The 27,866-nt window shown below is 34.7% G+C and overlaps 2 protein-coding genes across 3 annotated transcripts; both read left to right on the top strand.

The window, feature by feature from the left end:
• Positions 1–901: 901 nt before the first annotated feature.
• On the top strand, positions 902–18,592 carry LOC108342757 (starch synthase 3, chloroplastic/amyloplastic). 2 transcript variants are annotated; one of them, XM_017580551.2, is made up of 17 exons: positions 902–1,057; positions 1,183–1,433; positions 1,567–1,618; positions 1,705–3,054; positions 3,843–4,057; positions 4,360–4,630; positions 5,303–5,478; positions 6,553–6,660; positions 7,038–7,147; positions 8,333–8,438; positions 8,981–9,151; positions 10,335–10,463; positions 11,015–11,197; positions 11,661–11,792; positions 11,897–12,008; positions 17,680–17,803; positions 18,087–18,592. In XM_017580551.2, exons 2-17 carry the CDS (start codon positions 1,311–1,313, stop codon positions 18,220–18,222), a joined length of 3,498 nt encoding a protein of 1,165 aa, XP_017436040.1. In that variant the 5' UTR covers positions 902–1,057; positions 1,183–1,310; the 3' UTR covers positions 18,223–18,592. The 2 variants fall into 2 exon arrangements, with proteins under 2 accessions (XP_017436040.1, XP_052735241.1); XM_052879281.1 differs by lacking the exon at positions 11,897–12,008.
• Positions 18,593–18,735: 143 nt separating this feature from the next.
• Positions 18,736–22,542, top strand: LOC108342495 (uncharacterized). Its single transcript, XM_017580278.2, has 2 exons — positions 18,736–22,170; positions 22,288–22,542. The coding sequence occupies exon 1, from the start codon at positions 21,571–21,573 to the stop codon at positions 22,084–22,086; it is 516 nt and encodes a 171-aa protein (XP_017435767.1). The 5' UTR covers positions 18,736–21,570; the 3' UTR covers positions 22,087–22,170; positions 22,288–22,542.
• Positions 22,543–27,866: the final 5,324 nt, after the last annotated feature.

Raw genomic sequence — 27,866 nt, 5'->3', positions numbered from 1 at the left:
AACCAGAAAACCGACCTCACTTTCATCGTAAGTCTGTGAATGTGATTACAAGTTCCCATAAAGCAATGATCCAAACCAAGAATTTTGCACAAATATCCCAACGAAGAGATTGTCTTCGTCTTCTCGTCTTACATCTGGCGCGTTCTCGTTGGCACGTATCTCGACTATGCTATTGGAACCAAATCTTCTCACTTTAATTAAAAAAAAACATACTTAAGTTTAAGGTTATAAATGAGATTATATACTTATTATATATTGATATTAATATTTCTAAGTTGAGTGTTTAATTATAAATTTTATAACTAAACGGGTAAATCTGATCATAAATCTTATGATAATACATTTCTCCAATGAAAGATTTGTTTATTTTTTTATTAATAATATAATAACAAAATTAAACAAACAATGATATATGTGTTTTTAGATATTTTTAAGTTTTCAAGCTATACTAGTCTGAAACAAAGTTTTATTCTGATAATATTTGCAATGAAAATTAAATTAAAGATCAATATAAATTAACAAAAATGGAACTCAGATTTTAATTGAAAACAATATATACATCTAAGTTTGGTCGTATATTTTAATATAATAATTATAAATTTAGTTTACGACTTTTGTCAAATCAAAGTTTGAAATAGGAATATCTTGGTTACAACTATTAAATTAAGATCATACATGTAATTAACATTTGCCTAGTAGTCGAAACAAAATTAGACTAAGACACACAAATTAAATAATCTCTGGAAGCATAAGTATTTTTTGAGTTGGCAGTGTTTGATAGTTAACGTAGATGACAAAAGAAATGGAACACTGGACACCAACATTCGACATTACAATAACCACTCAAATATAAGTGAATTTGCACCGTTGGATGAATTATCGCACTGTGGTTACTTCCATGAACGAATTAATGTAAACTTCTCGGAGCAAAAATAGCAAGAAATGGTATAAAAAAAATCACAAATAGCGCACACACACCACAGCCCACCACTTGACTGTCATATGTGTGGCTCAAACTCCGATAATTGACACTATCGCCGAACTACTGCAAGTGCATGTATCATCCTCCTCCTCATCGTCATCTCATTTTCATTCTTTATGTTTTCGTAATTTGATTTTCGTTTTGTATGCAGTACACTAATATTTTGTTTTGTTTTGCTTTTTTTATGATTTGGCGCACAGATTCATGGGCATGTTGATTGATTTTGGGTCATTGGATTATTAGCACAGTACATTGATCAAATGCTCGCACCACAGCGCGTATAAAAGAGGAACAAAGAACGAAACTTTGTTGTTGGAAGTGAGTGGTTATGGAGATGTCTTTGCAACTAAACTGCAAAGCCGTGTTCCCCTACAGAAGCGGTTGTGTGAAGCTGAACTCGTTTCCTGGGGTGTTACCTCGTCGTTCTGTAACGTTTGAAAGTGGTTTCGTGGTAATTGCCAAGTCTTTTCATCTTACTCTTGTGTATGCTTTGTGTTTTCTTCCTTGTACCTTCTCTTTTTCTTAAATTGGATGATTATGGTGGTGAGTATTAGAGTTTGTGTATTTTTTCTTTTGGGTTTCAGTGTTCCCCGTGCAAAGCAGGTTGGGGTGTTTCTTTCGTCAGTGCCAGTGCAGGTTTTTTATTTATCTTATTTTCTTTTTGTTGTTTTAGGATTAAGAATTTATGAGTATATTTTTCTATTAATTTTATGGTTTGGTAGATTTTCCTCGGAGGAGGCAACAGAAGAAGGTGGCAGTTACAAGGCCCAAAGGCACTGCTGCAAAGGGTTTTGTCCCAAGCAAAAGGAATGCAAGATTGAAGAAGGGAGATTCATTAACTCCTGTGGTCAGCGAGGTTTCAGGGGGCGATAAGAAACAAACAGTTGATGTGAATATTGACGATGATAAAGAAGGGGGGGTTGAATTTTCAGAAGACGAGAGGTTTGAGGTTATAGATAGAACTGATGAAATTGTTGGGGATGTGGGGGAATTATTGTTGTTAGATGAGACCGTGGATGTTATTGAGAGCAGTCAAGCCAACATTTCTATGACTGATGAGGATGTTGAGGTTCTCGGGTTAAAGGAGGATATTCCTTACGATGGAGGTGTTGGAATTGTTCAAGATTCAGGAGAAGGGTTTTTGGATCATGCCGAAATTGATGAAAGTGTTAAAGATACAGATACTGATACCCTTGGTGAAATAACTGAGGAAGCTGTTGAGGAATCAAGCACTGCTGATGATGATAGAATAAAGGAGGAAGCTTCTCGGCTGTTGAGTTTGGAGTTGGAAGAAAATCAGCGCCAGCAGGAGATAGAGAGCATAGCAGAGGAAAAAGTTTCTCAAGGGACCAAGCTGTTTGTGTATCCTCCTGTTGTTAAACCTGATCAAGATATAGAAGTGTTCCTTAATAAGAGCCTTTCAGCACTAAGTGATGAACCACACATTCAAATCATGGGGGCATTCAATGATTGGAAGTGGAAATCTTTTTCCGTTAGGTTGAATAAGACACGTCTCAATGGAGATTGGTGGTCTTGCCAATTATACGTGCCAAGAGAGGCCTACCAGGTAGATTTGGTGTTCTTCAACGGAGAAAATGTCTATGACAATAATGACCAAAAAGACTTCCGCATACCCATTGAGGGAGGAATGGATGCATTAGCATTTGAAAATTTCTTACTTGAGGAGAAACGTAAAGAATTAGAAGAACTTGCTAGGGTGCAAGCTGAAAGGGAAAGACAAGCTGAAGAGCAAAGGCGAATTGAGGCAGACAGAGCTGCAAAGGAAGAGGACAGGTCACGGGCGAGGGTGGAAGTTCAAAAAATGCGAGAAACATTACCACAATTGTTGAAAAATGCTGTAAAATCAATTGATAATGTTTGGTATATTGAACCTAGCGAATTTAAAGACAACGACTTGATCAGATTATATTATAACAGAAGCTCAGGTCCTCTTGCACATGCTAATGAAATATGGATTCATGGTGGGCACAATAATTGGAAGTATGGATTATCAATCATTGAAAGGTTTATCAAATCTGTTTTAAAAGGAGATGACTGGTGGTATGCCGATGGTATGCTCTTTTACATATCTATGCTTTGTGTTTGAAGTTTGATGGTATGCTCTTTTACATATCTATGCTTTGTCTTTGAAGTTTTTTCATTTCCTTGAAATTAATCTTTTACTAGACATTACAAAAGGTGACGAATAGAAAAAGAATGTGCTATTATGGGACTGCACGGAGTTGGAGTTTTGCATCTCTCTAGTTATAATGGCCACATGTTTTCCAAATGACGGAGGACTTGTGCCGTATATATATTGTGGTATATGGTGATTCATTGGGTGAATGGTGTGACTTTGCAGATAAGATTCAGACAGATGATTCTTAAGTGCCTTTTGTATCCTCAAGAAAAACCATAATGAAGTGAAATTTATTTATAGATTTGTCATGTCCATCATATGATTTATAGAAGAAAAGGTTGCATATTTAAGGGACAGGGATATTTGTGTTTATGGCTATTATTTTGCATAAAATCTTTTATGAGAATTTTGAATCTTGAACATTTTAAGTTATACAACCAATTTTGAGTTCTATGATTTTTACTATATCTAACATTTGGCTGAAATTTCATAGATTGATAGAAAGAAAGAGGCAGAGAGAGATGAATTTCTTTCATGAAGCATTAGATGTTTAGTCCTAGAATTTAGACATCAACTCTTTAAATTATATAGGTCAAGGACTGTATGATGGTCAGCAAAGGAATTCTGGTTCAGAAGATGGATAAAAACTTGATATTATTTTTAGGATTAGTTTGAAGAATGCAACACATTTTATTGATCAATTAATTATATTTTATGCAGTTGTTGTACCTGACCAAGCTCTGGTCCTGGATTGGGTCTTTGCTGATGGCCCACCTCAGAAGGCAGGTGTGTATGATAACAATCATAAACAAGATTTCCACGCCATTGTCCCTACAGTTACACTTGATGAACAGTATTGGGTTGAAGAAGAGCAACTGATATATCGAAAGCTTCAGGAGGAGAGGAGGTTAAGAGAGGAAGCTATACGTGCCAAGGTTAGTTCTGGCACTGGGTGACATTAAGTCGTGGTCTAAGATGCTTCAATTGTAAAAATAAGCTTTCCAGTTGTCTGTTCTTTCTTGTAACACTTGTTATAAATATATACATAACAAACAAGTATATTATATTTATATAATCAAATTTTGGGTATCGAGGATAAGTTCACCTTTTGCTCAGAGTGTAGCTCTAGATTGATCCCTATAACTGTTTGCCTGTGTAAGAAAGCATTTTTTTTCTTCTTTTAACTGATATTTAAACTAATACTTATGTTGTTGATTGTTCTTATCCCTTTTTGCAGGCCGAGAAAACAGCACAAATGAAAGCCGAAACAAAGGAAAGAACTTTGAAAAGATTTTTGCTTTCTCAAAAGCATATTGTATTCACGGACCCACTTGACGTTCAAGCAGGGAGTACAGTGACAGTATTTTATAACCCCTCCAACACAAATCTAAATGGAAAGCCTGAGGTTTGGTTTAGAGGTTCATTTAATCGTTGGACTCACTGTAATGGTCCATTGCCTCCTCAGAGAATGTTACCTGCAGAGAATGGTACTCATGTCAAAGCCTCTGGTGAGTCTCTCCCATAGTTTACATTTGAAAGATGATTAGAGTCTAGACCATATTATTCCAGCAATTAGTAATATAAAGGATTTTAAAGGATGTTATTTACGAAATATGATTTGCCCTCCAAATACCACACTTTTGGTGCTACAGCATATATGATATGCAATTCAAGTTAGCAGATTGCTTGTCTTTTATATTAAGTGCATTGTTCTGCTATCAATCTGTGTTCACGGATACTACTACTTGAACAACACTACAAGACACAAGGAGAGGCACCAGTTTTCCTGTGCCAGTGGATTCAATTACATATGGATTTGTGCAGGAAAAAAATTCAATATGCTACTGCATATATCAGAGATAAATATAAGGATGCAGATATTTTTGTATTAAAAATTAGTCTTTTTATGCACCATTTGTGTGTCATAAGATGTGGGATGGCCTTGATCGGTCATAAATTTTATAAAGAAGGCTGCTAGGATCTTCTAATGTGTAATTTATGGTTTGTGTTCGGATTCAATGTCCATGGATCTTGTGTCATAATAGATTTTCAAGATGGAGAATTTCATTATAGTTTTGTAAAGTTGGTGTTATGCAAATTCATCAAGGGTATAATCACATTGTTCTCTCTAGGGAAAAAGACATTGGCCCTGAAAAAGTTAAATGATTGTGTTTCTGCAGTTAAGGTTCCACTGGATGCATACATGATGGACTTTGTATTATCTGAGAGCGAACACGGTGGAGTTTTTGATAACAAATTTGGAATGGATTATCACATTCCAGTTTTTGGAGGTATTGTAAAGGAACCACCTTTGCATATAATCCATATTGCTGTGGAAATGGCCCCAATTGCAAAAGTGAGCTAACTTATTCTGTGTATCTTATCTTAAATTTATGGACATGTCTCCGCAGACTCTTTTATTTCCAGGCTGGAAGATTTCAGGAAATTACAGTGAAGGAATTTTACTTTTTGTCATTAGTTATGGTGTGGCCAGAATGACCTCTTTCGTGTTGAATTTTCACATGACTTTGTCTAATAGAAACTTCGTAATATTTCAACCCTTATTAATATTTGTGAAATTTTATGAAGAGATAGACATAATTTCCACATGATAAGTGTGAAAATTCAACACTATAGGATCCATTCCCAACATGGTAACAGTTACTTTTTTGGTGATGTTTTCATAAAATAAAATAAAAAAAAATCCGTTGCAATTTCTTTATGCTTTCAATATTCTATGAAAGTTGGATTTGGAGGACTGGAAAATTTGCATACCCCTTTTCATGGGTAAAGGAAAAAAAATGGTTTAACTTTTCATTATCTGAACTATGGCAGGTTTAAGGGTAGCATTGAACATTCCTTAAATATATGGAATTTTAGAAATATTTCTTGAGCGAATACAGTAAAAAGTTATGATTAAGACATTTATTTTTGGCGTATACTGTAAAGTATTTATTAAGAACATTAGTGTTTGGCATTTGGTAGTTTTAATTGTTTTGGCAGTCAGAACTTTTCTCTGTGTGTTAGTCTTTCCACTTTTGTAATCTTTATCGTCTTAAGTGTCATTGGGGAAAGTCTTGTTAATAATCAAACTTATCTGATTATGTTATTTTTTCATTTTGTATCTTTGTAGAATAAAGAAAGAGGATTGTAAAAATATCTCCCTAAGTGCATTATTTTATTAGTGATTGAAAAGAGAATTTTTGAACATCTTGAAAAAGGGTGTTTCTCCTCTGGATTAAAATGGGTTGCAGTAGGAGAAAATTCCCCGATGTAGCTAGGGTACATATGAAGGGTAACTGTTTCCATTAATCAGCTGTTGCAAATTTTGTTCAGAAAAAAGATTGTTATTTATTACTATGTTATGCAGAGAATACTTGTGACTAAATTTAGTCCATTTGTCTGTTTCTGATGTATTAATTTTTGGCAGGTTGGGGGCCTTGGTGATGTTGTTACTAGTCTATCCCGAGCTATTCAGGATTTAAATCACAACGTGGACATTATTCTTCCAAAGTATGACTGCTTGAACCTTAGCAATGTAAGTTTTTTTTCTCTACCTGTTGCTGTGGTACTTATTTCTTATTTTACATCTTATACTCTGCATTGGATGTATAATGTCTATTTCAACTTGATTCAAAACTTTTATGTTCTTCCTTAAGTTCCTTTTGAATACAGCATGGTGTTATGATAATCGCTTCTAGAGTGATGTAGTTTGCTATTCAATATGACTGATTGATAATAGAGATGAGGGGGGGGCACACAGATATTGTTTGGGTGCCTTCCTCTTCTTCACATTGAGCATTTGCATCAGTGGCTATCTTAGAAGACATGAGTGTCTAGAAAAATGCATTTTTTGTGCTTTTGTATTTTAGCTATTGTTAATACTAGCTACTAAATGCGTAGCTTCTAATGTAGGTAAAGGACTTTGAATATCACAGGAACTATTTATGGGGAGGGACTGAAATAAAAGTATGGCGTGGAAATGTCGAAGGTCTCTCTGTCTATTTTCTGGAGCCTCAAAATGGGTAAATGCGTTGGTTCTCCAATCTGTTCACTAATGTGTGTCAATTAACAGTTCCTTACATTCAAGCCTTGTATTCTATTTTGGAAAATACATTTTTCACATCAACTTTCTCGGTTAGGAAAATATCTATGTTTAGATTGCAGGCAAAGTTTATGGTTTCTCTACTCATATAATTGAGCTTCTACGGTATTATAATCAAATTACTTGATGGGAATCTTCAAGGCTTTGGTTCTTTCCTTTTGTTCGGGGATAAAAGAAAAACAAAGGAGAAAAAGAAAGAATTCTTCAATTTTTTTTTTGAATTACAAACAAAGAACCTTGGGAGAAGATTCTCGTTCCACCTTCCCCTCTTCTACACTCTTCTCCTATTTAAACAAACTCCCTACACCTAATACATTAAATTTCCAATACTACTTTTTAAATTAACCACCTTTATTCTAACTCTCTGGACCCTATCAGTTGATTGATCATCACCGGAGGTGGCTGAGAGGTATCATAGTTTTAGGGATTGAGAAGTAAAGGTGGTGGTAGGGCACATGTAATCAACTTGCTGGCTAGGTTTTCAACATGTTTTTGAAGCGCTTAGTCACTTAGCACCAAACATGAGATCAAATTATTTCTGAGTAGCATGAAGATGGGTTGGCTAAAGTTTGAAATTTCCATCACACAGTTGTTAAACCCAAATTTGTACAATACTTGGATAAATTTGTACAATCCAAGTTTTTCTCTTTCAAATCTTAACCATAATTATATTTGAATGTCAACTGCAGGTTTATTTCTGTCAAAGTGTTTGAAGAATTCAAATTAAGGATTAGATAAAATCTGTCATCACTTCTTCAAGAGAACAGAAGATACTTTCTGTACCTTTAAAAAATAGTGTATATTATACGTAAAATAAGCCTTTGGACGTGACAGAAGCAAATCAAATTTGTGAAAGAAATTAGTTAATCTCTCCAGTTGTATATATTATGGAGTATATATATATTCAACAGATTGAATTGATAGTTGTGAGCTGTATTATGTTTGACATTGGGGGCTATTTTCATTTTAATTATCTAAAAAGATATTTTTTCTTTTATTTTGGGTAACTTCATTTTTACTCTTTGCTGCAATTAAGCTGATTGGAAAACTTTCAAATGTTTCACAGATTGTATTGAGCTTTACATATCAATATTTTTTTGTGCAGGTTCTTTCAAGTTGGCTGTGTATATGGTCGTGGGAATGATGCAGAGAGATTTGGTTTCTTTTGTCATGCTGCTCTTGAGTTTCTACTCCAAAATGGATTTCATCCTGTAAGAAATTTTATACTAGTGACTAAACTGTTCATTTTATTTATTTTTTCATTAAAAGATGTCAATTTTTTAACTTCCAATTAACATTTCCTTTCCTGATGTAAGAGTGAATGAAGAACTATCTGTTATTCTTGGGATGTTGTGTGGTGACTCAATATTTTCTCATAACCCACCTGAACCGAGCAGTTTTTTTATGAGACTTGAGAGTGGTCAAAACTAGGACAGTGGCAAGATACTCTTGTCCCTACTTCTTTTTAGGGTAAATGCAATTTGCATGAATTTGTGTAATCCCCCCACTTGACCTAAAAACATGATATGCCTGCATTTTGTAATTCCATGCATTTGTGTAATTATATCTAAGATTCCGATGCATAAAACAACAAAAAATATTATCAGCCACTTTGCAAGTGATCAGCTTTCCTATTTTGGGCTAGATATTTCTCTTTTAAATTTATTTAACATGCCATTTATGTAAAGCAAGTGATCTCGGGTTTAACAATGTCACCGAGGATGTATTTTAATTGGCTCTAGTAAATGGGCAGGATATCATTCACTGCCACGATTGGTCAAGCGCTCCGGTTGCATGGATATTTAAAGACAACTATGCTCATTACGGTCTTAGTAAAGCACGACTTGTCTTCACTATTCATAACCTTGAATTTGGAGCCCAATTCATTGGAAAAGCTATGCAATATGCTGACAGAGCTACAACTGTAAGTGTTATCTTAAATTTGTCAATTTCCCTAACTTACACCCAATATTTGATAATTTTAGTAATCATTAACTAATTGTTCCAAACACCAAGTTGTCAGATTACATTTCTATAAAGCCTTTTGAGGCTTGGAGCATGGACAATGTACACACCATACCTACCTTGTACTAAAATTTTCCACATCATGTTATCCCAAAAGTTTATTCTATAAAATTTTAATTATTACCATATATATATATATATATATAAGGGCAACAAGGTTTGAACTCAATACCACTTGGTTAAGAAACAGAGAACATAGATAGATACCATGTTGAGTGAACTCACTACCTCCTCCACACATACTATTTTTAACAAGTGTTTTTTATCTCTTTCCTAACATTAGTGACGACTCAAGATGATAATTTTAATTTGGGATAGCAATTAGTAAGTGACATTTTTCTAATTTTTTATTTTTTGTGCAATGTTTGAATTAATATTTAGTTAATAACTTGATAAATAATTTATGTAAAATGTATGTTTAAGTCAAAATTATAAGGATGGTATAAGGAGTTGCCTGGGTGTTTACTCAAATCCGGTGTAACATGAGGAAGAATGTAGGGATGAGTATTAAAATTATAAACCTACTTTGATACCCACAGGAGATTTTAGGAGTGAAATGAGTAGACACCTATTATTCCTAAACACTTCAATAATAAAAAAAGTGAAAGAAATTAAATAAAAAAATGTATATTATTAATAATGCATGACTCATTTTTTGGCCTTGACTCATAATACTTGACTATGGAGCTTTTGAATAAACTTACTTAGCCAGCTTTGAACTTGCGGACTATATTGCCTCAAATGGACTATGTTTTCCTCCGGGATCACGGAGAGGACCATGTGCTGACTCTTCTTTTTTTTTTTACAAAAAAAAAATAATCTTAGCTTATGCCAGATAGCTTTAATGGAGAGAAAAAGTTTTATTATCTTATGGAAGCAAAACAATTTGTAAATGTGCACTTACAAGGTAAATCATTTCCTGACAAGGATTTGATTGGCTCTCATCCGTTTAAATATTTCCCCATAATATAATTTTATATAACTGTGACATCAGATACAAATCTTGGAGTTTAAATTGAATAGCAATTTGAAATCAAGAAGCTGGTTATGATTTTTACATCATGGTCATTCATATTTGGCAGGTCTCTCCCACATATTCAAGAGAGATTGCTGGTAATCCTGTAATTGCTCCTCATCTTCCCAAGTTCCATGGTATAATAAATGGAATCGATCCAGATATATGGGACCCATATAATGATAAATTCATTCCTGTAAGTAGACATATACACAGATCTTTTTATTCTTTTCTTACATGGGTCCTAGAATGGCATGTGGCTTCTTGTAAATGATAACTAACTAAAGTTAGAAAGTTAAGCTAGAATAATTCTGATGATTTTTGTTTATCTTGATCTTTTACTTTGGATAATCGTATTGAATAACTCCATTCTATTTTGGTTCTTACTAGTGACTTCAAAATGATGCAACTGATTCTGTGAACATACTTACCTCATGTTTCTTATGTAACGTAGTGATTGTGAGTGTTTGGGATGAATCATCAATATGCACTTGGAATATTACTTATTACTCAACTGTTAAAGTTTCAACAGTGCACAACTGCATGCATTGCTCTGATAAGTTTAAGACAAGTTTTAAGTAGGACTTCTTAAATGAAAATGGACTGACGGATTCTTTTTATTCAGTGGAGTTCGTTAATGGCTACACTGATATCTTAAACTCAATTGATGCCTGTGCTTATTATATAGAAGCTATTTTATTTAGTTTACTAAGTCAATTATGACTATTTCTGATATCATTATTCCAGGTATCATACTCATCAGAAAACGTTGTTGAAGGAAAAAGAGCTTCTAAGGAAGCCTTGCAACAAAGGCTTGGTTTAAAAAGAGCTGATCTTCCTTTAGTAGGAATTATTACTCGATTGACTCATCAGAAAGGGATCCATCTCATCAAACATGCCATTTGGCGCACCCTAGAACGTGGTGGACAGGTATTCCTTTTTTCTGTTTCACAAAGGTGGACACCAGCAATGCCATAGTTGCCTTCATAATAGCAATATGGGATAATAAAGTTATATGCATTTTGACTGTTGTTTTTGTTATCATTACAAAATAATTTACCTGATAACTGATGCAGTATTAAATATTCTTTTATTAAGTTGTTGGATCTCAGTCGTCATCTCCCTTGGGTTAAAGATAGGTGGCCAGTTTTTGACCTCCACTTAGCAGTTTCAATTTTCAGTCGAATGATTTTGCAAAAGTAAACATCTAGGACGAATGATATCTTGAACTTGGATTTGACCCTTTACCTTTCTTGAATAAGTTTTATACTTCAAATAGGTGCTGTCAAAGTATGATGTTTAAATTTGTTATTAGATTTTCTTGTTCCATTTATAAATTGTTTACTAATGTTTCATTTAATTAGACAAGTCTTGACAGTAAAATGTTACGCAGGTTGTATTGCTTGGTTCGGCCCCAGATCCTCGTATCCAAAATGATTTTGTGAATTTGGCAAATCAATTGCATTCCTCTCATAATGATCGTGCTAGACTTTGCCTTGCATACGATGAGCCTCTTTCGCACTTGGTAACTTATGAAACTGATCCTTCGGTAGCATTTTATCCATTATTATATATACAGTCAAAAAATTATGGGACGCTACTGACTCTTCTAGATTTCTTTTGTTCTAGATATATGCTGGTGCTGATTTCATTCTTGTTCCTTCAATCTTTGAGCCATGTGGACTCACTCAACTAACTGCAATGAGATACGGTTCAATACCTGTTGTTCGAAAAACTGGAGGTCTGTACATGCTACATATTAATCTGATAGACTTCTTTAATCAAGAAGTTAAGAAAAAGAGTAGAAACACACACCAGACAAACTCAACACAGTGAATAACCTCTGATTGTATTTAGTGAATGAAAGAAAATACAATTATTCCCACAGCTATCAAGGAAGCCTCATCTTCCCCCCCTCTCACACTAAACAATACAAAACTATCCTCCCCCGCCCTTCTCAACAAACTCTTTATTTATACTCTCATATACTTCTAACAAACTGCTATCTGACTTCTTTTCTTCCCGCCTTTTTTATTCCTTCTTACATATACTTTTAATCCCCTATCAATACCCCCTCCTCTTCAACAACCTTGAGGTTGAAATCAGGAAATTGCTGATTGATAAATGTTTCATCCTCCCAAGTCGCTCCCTCTACCCCTCCATCTTGCCACTGAACCAATATTTGAGTGGTCTCCTCCCCTTGTTCATTTCTTCCTCTTCTTTGTAGTACTTTTAAGGGTCTATATAATGGGCCGTCCGCTTGCAATCCTACTGGTAGCTCCCCTTCCACCTTATGCTCCTCCACAGCCAACTTTAATTGTGATACATGAAACACCAGGTGTATCTTCACAGTGGCAGGCAACTGCAGTTTGAAAGCCATTGGACCCACTTGCTTTTCCACCAGAAAAGGGCCATAATATCTGGCAGATAATTTGGGATGCAACTTGACCGGCATAGATACTTGCCTATGAGGTCTTATTTTCAAAAAAACCCAATCCCCTTCTTTTATGCTAGACTCTCTTCTCTTCTTATTTGCATACTGGACCATCCGCTCCTGGGCTCGGGTCAAATGATATTGTAACTGTGAAATAGCCTCATCCCGCATCTGTAAATCCTGCACCACAGCTTCCACCACTGTTTCTCCCGGGATGAACTTGGTTACTACCGGGGGCTTTCTTCCATAAACTACTTCAAACGGGGTACATTTCGAAGCCCCTTGATAACTGGTGTTATACCATTATTCAGCCCATGGCAACACATTGCTCCAAGCCTTGGGCTGTTCCGAACAGAAACACCTCAAGTAGGTCTTTAACACTATTTAAAACCTCTGTCTGCCCATCCGTTTCTGGGTGGTAGGCGGTGCTCATTTTTAATTGGGTACCCTGTATTTTGAACAATTCCGTCCAGAATGTACTAACAAACGTGGGATCCCGATCACTAACAATCGATATAGGAATTCCATGCAAACGTACTATCTCCTTTACAAAAATCTCTGCAATTATCTTGGCTGTATGTGGATGTTTGATGGGTATGAAATGCCCATACTTACTCAGCCTGTCCACGACCACCATTATTGATTCAAAGCCTTGAGATTTTGGTAATTTGACCACAAAGTCCATGCTTATCTCTTCCCAGATGGCCTTGGGAATAGGCAATGGCTGTAACAATCCCTGCGGAGATGACGTCATATATTTATGTTGCTGGCAGATAAGACAAGAGGCTACGTAGTCGGTCACCCTTTTTTTCATGCCCATCCAGTGAAAAGCTTGGCCAATTCTTCTATAGGTTCTATAGACACCCGAGTGTCCCCCAAGCGTAGTATCATGAAACTCTGCAAGGATTTTCGGAATCCATTCTGACTTTGCTGAAAGCACCAACCTTCCCTTATAATGGAGTCTCCCATTCTCCAACGTATAAGCAGGGTGTGAATCTGGGTCTTCCTTCACTTCTCCCATTATTTTCTTTAACCCCGCATCTTTTTCCACTTCGTCTATTATTTCTTGGTAGTCAGGCCAATAGGGCCTGGTTATCATTAACAACGTCCTTTCTCCTTCGTCCCCTTCTTCTCCCTTTCTGGATAACCCGTCCGCAACTTTGTTGGATGCCCCCGTCCTGTAATGTATATCAAACTCATAGCCCATGAGTTTCGCCAACCAATTTTGCTGGTTCTGAGTCGTTATGCATTGCTCAAGTAAATACTTCAAACTCTTTTGATCTGTATAGACACTAAATTTTTTTCCCAGCAAATAGGGACGCCACTTTCTCCTTCGTCCCCTTCTTCTCCCTTTCTGGATAACCCGTCCGCAACTTTGTTGGATGCCCCCGTCCTGTAATGTATATCAAACTCATAGCCCATGAGTTTCGCCAACCAATTTTGCTGGTTCTGAGTCGTTATGCATTGCTCAAGTAAATACTTCAAACTCTTTTGATCTGTATAGACACTAAATTTTTTTCCCAGCAAATAGGGACGCCACTGTTGAATAGCTAATACCAGCGCCATCAATTCCTTCTCATACACTGACTTCCCCAACGAACTCTCCGATAATACCTTGCTGTAGTAAGCAATAGGCCTCCTATTTTGTGATAACACAGCTCCTATTCCCTTCCCCGAAGCATCACATTCAACATGGAAAGGCTGTGAGAAGTCTGGCAGAGCCAGAACCGGAGCAGTGGTCACTGCCTTTTTTAGAGCTTGCATGGCTTCCTCTCCGGCATTTGTCCACTCAAACTTCCCCTTCTTCAAAAGATTCGTAAGGGGTCGGGCAATCTTCCCATAATTCCTGACAAATCTTCTATAGTATCCAGTGAGTCCCAAGAACCCCCTTAACTCTTTAATACAACGGGGTGCTGGCCATTCAGTCACTGCAGAAATTTTTTCTCCATCCATTTCCACCCCCTGTTCGGATATCATGTGCCCCAGATATCGAATATGTCGCTTGCCAAACTCACATTTTTTTTGTTGGCAAACAGCTGGTGTTGTTCTAACACTTTCAGCACCTGTCGAAGATGTTCCTCATGATCTCCCCATGACTTACTGTACACCAAAATGTCATCAAAAAATACCAGCACACTCTTCCTTAAGAACGGTCTCAACAATGAATTCATCATGTCTTGAAAGGTGGCCGGAGCATTTGGCGATGTCATAAAAAAATACCAGCACACTCTTCCTTAAGAACGGTCTCAACAATGAATTCATCATGTCTTGAAAGGTGGCCGGAGCATTTGTGAGGCCAAAGGGCATTACTAAAAACTCATAATGTCCTAAATGAGTCCTAAAGGCTGTTTTGGATATATCTGCCTCCTTCATCCTTATCTGGTGATATCCAAATTTGAGATCCACTTTAGAAAAATAAGCAGCCCCGTATAATTCATGTAGAAGTTCTTTAATCACAGGAATTGGATATTTATTGGGAATAGTTACTCTGTTTAAAGCTCTGTAATCTATACAAAAACGCCAACTCCCATCTTTTTTTTTAACCAAAATTACTGGACTGGAAAATGGGCTGTTACTGGGCCGAATAATACCCAGGCCCAACATCTCCTGAACCTGTTGTTCTATTTCAGCTTTCATTAGGTGAGGATACCTGTATGGTCGCACGTTCACTGCACCAGTACCTTCCTTAAGAGTTATTTGGTGGTCCACTTCTCTGACTGGAGGAAGCCCCTGCGGCATCTCGAAAACTCCCTCAAACTCCCCCAAAATCTTTTCCAGATTTGCTTCCTGCATGGGGTTAAATCCTCTGCTCCCTTCTTTTCCCCTGCTGTTTCAGACTGATACATACCCCACACCACCGCTAGAGTTTCAATCTCTGTCTCCTTCTGCTACGCCTCGGGATTGACGACCTTCTTCAAAGATCGGTTATCACCCCTTATCACTATCTCTCTTGTTGCCATGCCATACTTCATTGTCATCTGCTTCCAATCCATTCTAATTTCCCCCAACGTAGCCAGCCACTCCACTCCGAGCACGATGTCGACGCCCCCCAGTTCGAAGAGATAAAAATTCTCTTTAATCTCTACTCCGTCCAGTATCAAAGAAACTTCCATGCAACGGCCTTGCGTTTCCTTTCTCTGGCCGTCTCCCAGGCAAACGCTATAGGGCTTCGTCTCCTCCTTCTCTAAACCCATCTCCTCCGCCAACAGTGTCGAGATGAAATTATGACTTGCTCCGCTGTCAATGAGGACGACTACTCTCCGATCTCGAATCCATCCCGACAACTTCATCGTATTCGATTGCGAGATTCCCCCAGCAGAATACACTGACAACTCCATGCATCGCTGTTCCGCCTCCTCTTCTGCCTCTGCCACTTCCGCCTCGTCGTCGTCAGCCCCCAAGATCATCACCTTGAGACTCCTCTCCGCGCAACGATGCCCAGGGCTGTAAGGTCCTCCACAATGAAAACACCGACCCTCCTCTCTCCTCTTAAGGTATTCCGGATACGGCAGCATTCGCAATCCGCGATTCGGTCCGCCGCTGCCTGACGTGCTTTCCACTTTAGAACCAGCGGTTCTGGTCGTCGCTTCTTTCTTTTGACTCGGACCTCCGCTACTGTTCGCGCGCCCCTCTGATGACCCTCAATAGATCTCCGTGCTAGCTACTGTGCCCGCACTGCCGGTATACTTCCCCCAAATTGGTCCTCCTTTACTCACCGCACCTCCTCTGGTCACCCTCGCCACCAACTTCGATTGCTCTACATCCCTCGCCCTTTCCATCGCAGTTAACAGGTCGCGAGGATTGTAAGGCCGAACGAGATCCCGCAATTCTTCTTGGAGTCCCGCAAAAAAATACCCAAGCAGCTGTTCCTCCGTTACTCCCATAGCCTGAGATACTAGGATTTCAAATTCCCTCACATATTCATCCACTGATTCTCGCTGTCGCACGGCTGCTAATTTTTCGAAAATTGTTCCCCGGTGTCTACCTCCGAATCTCCTAACCATCGCCTCCGTCAATGTCGCCCAGGTAGGTTTCTTAACCTTCTTCCGCCAAAAGCGAAACCAATGGTTCGCTTCCCCTTCCATACAGATGTACACCAGCTTCATCTGCTCCTTTTCAGTCACACTCTGTATTTCGAAAAATTTCTCTGCTCTTGCGATCCATCCCGTCGGATCGGTCCCTTCGAAAGTGGGTAATTCCACTCTCTTCATCCAACTCTTCTGAATGTCATCGCGTTCTTCCTCCGATTCATCCTCCGATGTCTCCCTACTTCCATTCACCGAATGGCTACCCTCCGAACTCCTCCGTTGTTCCCTCTTTTCTCCCGATCGCGATTAACAATTCGTCTTCCACGGTTGCGACTCCCATTTCGAGCCCTTCCTCTCATCTCTGCTCGCATCTCCATCAGCATTGCTTCCATGGAATCGAATCTTCCCTCCAGTGCACTCATCCTATTCTCCATCTTGCCTCTCCGTTGATTTGGATCCGGCAGGTCGAACCAAGTTGATAGACTTCTTTAATCAAGAAGTTAAGAAAAAGAGTAGAAACACACACCAGACAAACTCAACACAGTGAATAACCTCTGATTGTATTTAGTGAATGAAAGAAAATACAATTATTCCCACAGCTATCAAGGAAGCCTCATCTTCCCCCCCTCTCACACTAAACAATACAAAACTATCCTCCCCCGCCCTTCTCAACAAACTCTTTATTTATACTCTCATATACTTCTAACAAACTGCTAACTGACTTTTTTTCTTCCCACCTTTTTTATTCCTTCTTACATATACTTTTAATCCCCTATCATAATCTATCACATAATATTCATTTAAATGGTATGGCTAGTATACATACCCAAATAACACATCGACCATTTATCTCATGTATATTTTTATATGAAATAGCTTTTTATCTTTTATTTCTTTTGTTCATTCAACTGTTTTGGTTCAGTTGACATTCATCTAAAATAACTTTGCAGGACTTTTTGATACCGTATTTGACGTTGATCACGATAAGGATAGAGCACAAGCACAGGGTCTTGAGACAAATGGATTTAATTTTGATGGAGCTGATGTTGGAGGTGTTGATTATGCTCTCAATAGGTGAATTCTTTGTCAAATGGTTATATCATGAAAAAATCAATTTGCCAATAAAGTACTCCCAGCTATATATGATGCTCTCAGTAGTAATGTCCCAATACTGTATGCTGAATTTCTTGCATTGGAATTTTCATTGGGAAAGAAGGGTTTAAAGTGGCTTTGACACGGACAGAGGAAACCAAAAGCATTTGGCATGTTTTTATTTTGAGTTGTTCTACGTTATTGCCACCCTCTTGTAAATGTTTCTTACAGCAAAGCAAAATTAACTTTGTGGTAACTTTTTCAGGGCAATAACAGCATGGTATGATGGCCGTGATTGGTTCAACAGTTTATGCAAAAGGGTGATGGAGCAAGACTGGTCTTGGAACCGGCCTGCTCTTGACTATTTGGAGCTTTACCATGCAGCACGCAAGATAGAATGAGATCTAAATGGAGAGAGGAAGTAAGATGCAAATTAAGATTCATTCCTTTTACACAGATTTAGTATAGTAATAAGCTTTTTAGTCTTAGAATAATTCGTTGCATATAGCAAATCTTAGTGAAAATAACAACTTCAAGGTGACATCTGTTTCTAGAGAAGACACTCAAAAGGTTCATTATTTTGTCGTCACGCAATAATAACATGTAATTTATATGGTTTTAGTATATGCTAAAGAGGGCATGTTTTTTAATAGCTAAGCTTGTGGAATGCAGAGCAGAATAAATTGGAATCTGCAAGTTTTTTTGTGCATTAGATAGTTCAAAATAAATAATAGAAGAAAGAGCTTATGTCTGGATGGAACCAGCACATAACATTGATGATCATCTTTTATTTATTAAATTCTACTTAATATTGAGGTTGTCACATTACAATTGTCTGACAACATTTTTTAAAGTTAAAAGAACAATTTATGTGATTAAATATTATAGTAAAAGGTTATAAAAAATAATTTTTAAATTTGTTTAATGTAAATGTACAAGGTAATAAAAAAATAAAAGTTCGGTGGTGAAATTTCCTGCTTATATGCAGAGGATATAGAAATAATTATACATAATAAATCTAAGAGAATATTGTGTATCTATACTTATACAGGGATTTATCTTTTTGGTGTTTACTTTAATTTTTCAATTTTATCTTCTAAATGATTTTTTTAAATTAAAATAATTATTTTTTAATTTTATTCTTTAAATGATCTTTATTTAAATTTAATTATTTTCTTGATTTGACTGTTTTCTGAATTTAATAATTTTTAATTAAAAAATTATCTATAAAATAAATAAAAATTATGTACAATAAAATTATAATAATAATTTATTATTTTTATTATTATAAAAATATGTAAACACAATGCTGTGAGCATCTGTTTTTACTTGTATATGGAAATTCTATTCTAATTATAAATGAAATTGTTAAATTTGATATACAAATGATGATAATATTGCAACACGTTACAGTTGTATAACGTAAGCTTTGTAACTTTGTAACTATTGAATTATACTTTCTTAACGTTTTTATATAGTAAATATAATATTTTTATGTGTGTCATTTACAATCCATCTGTGTCCAATTTATTGACATGCCTATGCCATTATCTCATTAAGATGTCTGCTAAGATGTCCTCATGAAGTTACACATATATAATGTTTATTTATTTTTATTTGTAAGAAACTATTATTTTTTTATATTTTTAATAAATAATGTTTATTTATTTTTACTTTCAATAAGTTGATTAAAATTTGAACAAACATTATAAAAATTAAAAAGAATTATAAATAATTTTTTTTTAAAATTACAAAAAAGTATGATTTGTTATAAAAAATACAAGAAGTGATAACGATAGTTTACTAAAAAAAAAGATATAAGTGCAATTTTATTGAATATATAAGAGGTATAAATGTTTACTTTAAAGTAAAAAAAAAATATCAATATCATTTCATATAACTTCAAGTAAATTTTCTATTATAATAATAAGTATTTTTAACATTTAAATATTTATCATGGTTATTGTGATCTTTTTTTATGCTCTACTTAAGTCTATTAATTTAACAAGTACCAAGTTATCATGGAAGTTGCTGATTGCCTTCTCTAATGTGGACATTAAAGCTACATAAGGAATGATACATCTATCTGTAGAGGTCAGGAGCTCAGATTTAAAGGACGATTTTTCATTCTTTCAATCTTAACAAAAAAAAGTTTAATGTTGAGAGAAAAATTTAAGATTTTAATTAAAAAAAAAACCTAAATACAGGTTTGCACTTACTCCTTCACTAAAATAAAAGAAATATATTATAGATTTTTCATTCATTCAAAGGTATTAGTTATATGTTAAAATACAATGATAACATGGACAAACTTGTGCTTGATTAAATGTTTTGAATCAATAAATTAAAATATGTAACTTAAATTGTATTTATTTGGTTTTTTTATATTTAAATTTTCCCTTTTTATTCGTTTCACTTGAAAAAGTCTTCGTCTATTTAAAGTCTTCATTTAATTATTGTTCCTTTATAGTTTCGGATTAAAAAGGTATATATTCTCATTTAAAAAAACAAATGGAATCAGTAAAAAATCACAACATAACTTCAAAATACAAGGAATACTTTATTTGACTTGAAGAAAATGAATAACACTTCCTTGTGAAAAAAACTATTTATTTATAATTTTAAAATTTCTAATAAAATTAATTATTGTTCTTATGAGTATTATTGATACGAAAATCTTAATTTTTCAGATAATTGATCTTTACCGAAAAAATTAACTATTCATTTCAACCTCTCTTTTTTTTAACCTTCTCTCCATCAATTACTTTATTCCACCTAACTATTGGAATCCAAAATCTTAATATGAAATCAGAGAATAAGTTAGTAAAAAGTCCAAAGTTTTTGAAAAAATTGAAAATGAACAAGTCTGGTAGGAAGTCTCTAACATGGTTGAGATGGAGGGAGGTTCTTCATGTATTAATGAATGAATGAGCTTTGTTACAGAGTTGCGGATAAGGTTGAGGATTGTACGGTTACAGCCAATAGTCCCTTACCATATCTGCAAATCAAGATGCAGTTGCAGTTGCAGTTGCAGATGCAGCTTTTAGAAAAAGATAACAAAATAAAGGCAAAGGAGAGTTTTGTTAATTGAAAATGTTACCATGGAACTTCCCCAATCCCACTGCCCTTTTGGACTCTTTCATTTAATCACCTAACTTTGATAATTTCCAGCTTAATTTATGATTTACTATTTTATTTATGTCAACTAATGGAATGGAGATTCATCCTCTTCTTTTCTGGACCAAACAATAATACACGTTTAAAGGTGTACATAAATATGTACACATAGATTTCTGCTTTTGCTGGCTTTTTCTGCCACACCATGTCTTCAAAAAAATAATAATGTACCATTCTCTGATTCTGGACTCGGATTTTCAAGGCTTCTTCCTTTGTACCTGTTGGTATTTAACATGGGTTAATCACATTTACCATTTGTAAGTTTTTCTTTTTTGAAAAGTTGTAGTTCCTTTTGGGGGTATATTGAAACAGAAGCAAGGTAGATTCCTGATGTTATTCCCTTACACCTTTCTGCCTTTTGATTCCCAAGACGAGAAAAAAGTTCATTTTATCTCGTTAGAAGCCACAACACCTTTAGGTGGACAAGTCTCATCACTTATCCGTCTCTATATATACTGAAAAAGCTAACTTTCGTATCACTGCTCATTGCTCAATCTTCTTACACTCCTTTCTGCGTTTCACAATAAACATCTCATCCTTCTAGGGGTGCCACTGTGGCAGAGCTAACAACAATGGCAGATCTAGGTGTTTTTCTGAATCAAAGTTGTGCTGCTGGTGGAGGAGCAATGGGAAACAAAGATTTTGATGAAGATGTGTGGAGTGTGGACTACGAGAAAGATGATTCTGCCCCAAATACCACAAGGGCATGCAAGGAATCTTGTGGTTCTTCTTCTTCATGGCGTTTACCTACTGCCACAAGAAAGATTCCAAGGGCTAGTTCCAACACCCCACCTTCTTCTGATGCTCCATTGTTGAAAGGTTCCTCAGAACCCATGGATATCCCTGACTGGTCTAAAATTTATGGGAAGAGTTGCAAGAAAGGGTCAAAGGATGATGGTTCATGCAGCAAAGGTGGTGATGATGAGGATGATGACATGGTGCCTCCACATGAATGGATTGCAAGAAAGCTTGCAAGAAGCCAGATTTCTTCTTTCTCTGTGTGTGAAGGGATGGGGAGGACTCTGAAAGGGAGAGATCTTAGCAAGGTGAGGAATGCTATTTTGGCCAAAACTGGCTTCATAGAGTAGTTCTTAGCGAAGTTGTCACCACAGTCTTCAATTTCAACCATGTCATGTCTCATCATATAAAAGCTTCAAATTTTGGTGTCATCAGTAAGTCTACCATCACCAAATCTTCTATTATTGTAAGATTAAGTTAGCATGCAATCGTTTTCTTTTTCTTTTGTTTTGATCATTCTCAGTATTAAATACTTTATTGGTACGGAATAGGGTGTCCTTTTCTGCAAGAGGAACTTGAAATGGAACCCTTTTACATGAAGCCAGAGCTGCCTTGTTTGTATCTGTTTTTTGTTCTAAAGTTTTCTGGGAAAGGAAGGATTTATAGGGAAAGCAAAAGAATGAGTGGAAGTGAGCAGTGGCAGCCTCTGAAAGTTTGTGTGGATTTTTAATGAGTTTTTGGTTTGAGGCTCATGTGGGATGCACCTTATAAATGGAAGAGTTGTTATTTCTCATTGTTTATCGTTTCATTCCGGGATTCATAATTATATGTTTTAGACTGAACTATTCTAATGTGATAGTCTTTTCCAAGTAAAGTTCATACATTTTGAAATTCAGGAATCACAAAATGGACATTTAAAAATTCAGGAAAAGGGCACAGATTACATACCTTTTTCTATTATTTTAATTCTTTCAACCAATACATTATAATGAGTTTTAAATTTCAAGTTAGGATACTTTTCAAACAAAGTTAAAAGTTGAAACAAAAACATGAATATATATTTCATTTTTGTCATGTATGTTTAAATTACCTTTCAAATTGGATAAAAAAAATACTTGTATCACACCACTTTCTGACTATAATGGATTAAATTGAAATTTAACTATGCTACTTTTGTCTGTTACTTTCGTCAAACCTGTTAGAACTAAAGTTCCAAATCGGTGGATTTTCTGATCTGGCAGTCCTCTAAACCTATATATTAGGACTATGGTAGTTCCTATTATATGATCCAATGCTTTTTCCTTGATATCATTATATGAATAATTTAGAACAAATTATAGTGAAATATGTTTGAAATTCTTTCAGTAGTTCTGTATTTCTTTTCAAGTTTCTGTTATTATTCTCTTTCTATATTTAAAGGAAACTTTTGTATTGCATTCTGTTTGGTAATTTTTTATGACATATTTATAGTTTTTTTATATTTTATTTTAGCTGTAAATTAATATTTTGCTACATTTTTTACCCGAAAAAAATAGAAAATTGTTTTTTATTAACACAAATCCTTAAGATTTAGGGGTTATGTTTTGAAAATTTTATTTAAAAATGTAATTTTTCGTTATCAACTCCATAAAAAAGATAAAGTCAGTTCTAATTATTTTTTCTTTTATTTATTATAAAAACATTAAACTCATTTCAATTATTTTTTCTCTTGGGACAAAACCAATTAGAGTGGAACAATTGTACCATGGGGCATAGAATATTATTAATTTTAAATTTTTTAATAACTGTAACCAAATAAAAATGAGTTATTTTTATAAAATCTAACTAATAAATCAATTATTTTGTATAGATTCTTCAACATAATCACCAAATCTCTGGACGTCCCGACTTAATTTCTGTCTCTTAGATTTTTTATTACATTTTCTCAGACTTCGAAAAAAATAAATATAATCTGTTTTCTTTTTTTTAAAACATCTCTTTCAACAACTTCTGATAAGAAACTAAATAAAAATATTGAATTAATTTTATTAATTTTCAAATAATAAATAATAAAATATAATTGTATTGTAAAGCAAAACATAATCTTCTTTTTCTAGTTTTGGTATTGACATATTTGTTAAGGATACATTTTTATTACTTTTAAATATATTTTTAAAATAAAAAATTATGCATTATGGTTTTAAAATTATTAATAAAAAGTAGTCTCATATTTTTTTCAAATATATATATATATATATATATATATTATCGAGGTGCTACACTAAGATATGTACATAGAGACAGACATTGAGTTGATCATTTTTAGAAATTCAGACATGGGCATCATATTTGCTTGAGAGGAAGTTGATCATTGTTTAGATTTCTAAGCACAATAGCTAAGGTGATTTATGACGTTTTTAACAAACCAATACAAAGTGGCGAATGCTTTTTCTTGAGTGTGGGATTCTTATGGAATTATATACCTGAATCACACAATTTGAGTTGCATCTCAAACTTCAACAAGCATACATGATTGAGCTACATTGTCGTAACTGTTATAGTCTTCTAGGATACTCAAATCAGCAAGGTGACCACCCTAGGTTTCAACAAAGGGAAGTTATATCTAGATGCTCATTCTCCACTTAAAATAAAAACCCTCTTCACAGATTTTCATATGAGCCCTTTGCATTTAAGACATTCTATATTAGGATTTTAACATTTATATTTTAATGACATGTTATGTCTTTTTTATCAGTGGTTAGTTAGAATTAAAATCAATGAATTATGTTGCCCCTTCAAGCTAGTCACAAACTTACCCTTAATAGCACTAGTACCCTTGTTCGAACAAACACACACAAAGCGCTTTGCAAGAAACGGAACAAGTGTTTGAACACTTATATGTTTTCAATGAAAACACAAACATGCAGAAGCCTAATGCTTAGTCCTTTTGACATAACCTTCTAGTATTCAGAGGAATTTTGTTTTTTGGTACTGTACTGAAGGTTGCAAACCTTTTACAATGTTTGGTTGGGAATAATTTCATGATTTTCTGATGACTTGAAAATTTTATGATATGGCTAAGTTTGGCAATATATCATACACCTTGAAGGTTCTGCTTTTCATCAGTCTAATACTTCTCGGAAAAACTCTTTTTGAGCCATTATTTGAGTATTTCTCCAATAGATTTCATGAATTTCTAAGGTTTATTTTCCTGACATTGCTTCTTGTAGGTTTCAATTATACAACATAACTTGCATTATCTTCATCTTTCCCTGTTTAGCTTTTCATATTGTTACCTCTCATGTTCTTGTTTCCTACATATTTAGACCCAATGACAAGACTTGTGCTTTTTAACATCACACAGACAGTTCAAGATGGAACCTTAGGCTAATTAATAATCTCTTCTTACACAATGAATCAAGCCAAACATAAAGAATCTTCATAGCACATTTAATCTCACTAATAGTACCAACCAAATTAGTTATAGTATTAATATAAATTATTCGTGGTTAGAAATATTATCACAGACATATAAAATGAGGATTTTCCTGTTAATATAATTTGTTATATTCAAAATAACATCATCACAAATCAAATCTCGAACTAATTGTGATAGCGTCCTCCTCGAGCTAGGTTGGGCCAAAGCACGAAGATGAAGCTATGGAGGTGGAATTTGTGCGGAAGCGATGAATATGGTGGTGGGCTCACAATTTTGGTGAGTATTTGTGGTAGGATGGAGGTGTTTGATGGATCTCCGGAGAGGTTGGGCCAACTCTAGAGAAGGGTGGTTAGAGGGACCTCATGGGATGCTCTAGCCTTGACTTGAGACAAGATATGTTTGCACACATTTTGGCATAATAACATTCAAATTCATCAAGTGATTTTACAAGGAAGGAGACCCTTCTATTTATAGAGAAAGGTGTCTCCAAAGTAGACAAGAAACCCTAAAAACTATCCACTCTTAAAGAGACATGTGGCAATCCTTTTTTACAAAGTTTCTCCACTCTTAGAGTGCCATGTGGCAATCCACTTTTGTAAAGTCTTCTCCACTCATGTGGTAATCCACTTTTGCAAAGTTCCTCCACTCTTAAAGTGCCATGTGACAATCCACTTTTGCAAAAGCTTTCCACTCTTAGAGTGACATGTGGCAATCCACTTTAGGAAGAGTTTCTCCACTTGGAAAGTGACACATGGCCACTTCCTTTTTAAGAAGTGTCTTCACTAAGAGCTTGCCATGTGGCCATCATGTCCCATGGTGGGACACACTCTTTTAAGCTAATATTACAAACCATACAATACTTGGCCCATTATACAAGGCCTAAAAATATACCCTATACTACTTGACCCTTAATACAAGGTCTAGAAATACTTCATGATAGCCCAAGTAAATAAGAGTTTAGCTCCTTCTTTTGGAAATGATTTTAATCCTTCTTGAATTTGTTTGGCCATGCTTCTTGTGATTGGACCCTTAGCTAGGAGTTTGTCATCAAATTGACAGAGAAAGTTTTAATTATTTAAACATATTATAAAACTCTCGTTACTCAACTTTATCCAATGATGTGTACATAGAAGAACACAAAATCTTTTTCCATAAGCTGATCATTATTGTTAGCTACTAAACTACTTATCCTAGAATTACACAAGATAAATTATAAAAAATACAATAAAAAAATAGAAAAAGGAAATATTTGGTTTTACTAATATAGTTTGAATTGGAAATTGGATGCGGGAGGAGACGAAGAGGAGATTGTAGTGTTGTTTGAATTAAGGGATGGATGAAAATATTTGAAAATAAAGTTTGTGATGAATGTGATAGATTTAAAAAATTATTTTAATTGATAAAAATAAATAATTACAAATTTATCTTTGTGTAAAAACTTTATATAAATTCAAATTTAAGTAGTGGAAGTTATATTAAAATGAAATTGAAATTCGAATATGACAAGTGAGGGTTAAAGTGTCATTCAATTCTGATAAGTTTGCAATGACAAAAAATAATGTTTTTATGGGAAAGGAATATTATGATCGATGTATCTTTGTACTCAATATTTTTTAAAATATTAATGAATCACGTTCTTCTGCTTATATTGTTGATTCATATGATATGTGACATGCTAGATTAGGATATGTGAATTCTTCATATGTTATGAAATTACAAAGACTATGATTAATTAATATGCATGATAAAAAAAGTATTAAATATAATATATGTGTAGAATCTAAAATAACAAAGAAAACATGAAATTTTGTAGATCGTCAAACTGAACAACAAGAATTAATTCATACTGATCTAACTGATTTAAAACAAACTATGTCTAGAGGCAGTAAAAAATACTTTGTAACCTTTATAAATGATTATTCTAGATACACCAAAGTGTACTTAATCAAACATAAATATGAAGCCTTTGATGTGTTATTAATCTATAAAGCAGAAGTAGAAAATCAACTAAATAAGAAAATTAAGAGGATTATATCATATAGAGTGGTGAATATATATACTGTTTAATGAATTTTGTGTTACAAAAGGATTTATCCACGAGGTAAACACCCCCTCATGTTCATATAAGTCTAGTGGAGTAGTCGAGAGAAAGAATAAAACTCTTAAGGAAATGAATGTCATGCTTATTAGTTCTAGTGCACCAGATAACCTTTGGAAAGAAGCATTACTTACTGTGTGCTTTTTACAAAACGGGTAAAACTCCCTATGAGCTGTGGAAAGATTATAAACATAACCTTAAATATCTAAGAGTGTGAGGGTGCCTAACTAAAGTGATGTTATTCGATCCTAAGAAAAGGAAAATAGGATCTAAAACCGATCATATTGCATGTTCTATGTTGAACATAGTGTTGCCTATAGGTTTTTTGTTTTTAAAAGTGATATGCTTACAAGTAATTCTATAGTAGAGACGAAAAATGTGGAGTTTTTAGGTTTTTAAAGATGTGCTTCCCTTAAGGGTTAGTGAGACATCTAAATTGGTTGATAATAATAATAATGATGCCTTATTTAAGGATTTAAGAAGAAATAAAAGATAGAGTAAGGAAACTTCCTTTGGTAATGATTTTTATACCTATCTAATTGATAATGATCTAAGTAGCTTTGTAGAAGCTATTAATGCTCCTGATGCAAAACAATGAGATAAGGCCATTGGTA

The sequence above is a fragment of the Vigna angularis genome, chromosome 6, assembly GCF_016808095.1.
Source record: "Vigna angularis cultivar LongXiaoDou No.4 chromosome 6, ASM1680809v1, whole genome shotgun sequence".
In the NCBI taxonomy this organism is placed as follows: domain Eukaryota; kingdom Viridiplantae; phylum Streptophyta; class Magnoliopsida; order Fabales; family Fabaceae; genus Vigna; species Vigna angularis.
This window is presented reverse-complemented; position numbering and strand designations above follow the sequence as displayed.

Coding starts and splice junctions, on each gene's coding strand:
- LOC108342757 (XM_017580551.2), top strand. CDS start 1,311: ATGGAGATGTCTTTGCAACTAAACTGCAAAGCCGTGTTCCCCTACAGA. Junction 1,434..1,566: donor CGTTTGAAAGTGGTTTCGTG/GTAATTGCCAAG, acceptor TTTGGGTTTCAG/TGTTCCCCGTGCAAAGCAGG. Junction 3,055..3,842: donor TGACTGGTGGTATGCCGATG/GTATGCTCTTTT, acceptor TATTTTATGCAG/TTGTTGTACCTGACCAAGCT.
- LOC108342495 (XM_017580278.2), top strand. CDS start 21,571: ATGGCAGATCTAGGTGTTTTTCTGAATCAAAGTTGTGCTGCTGGTGGA.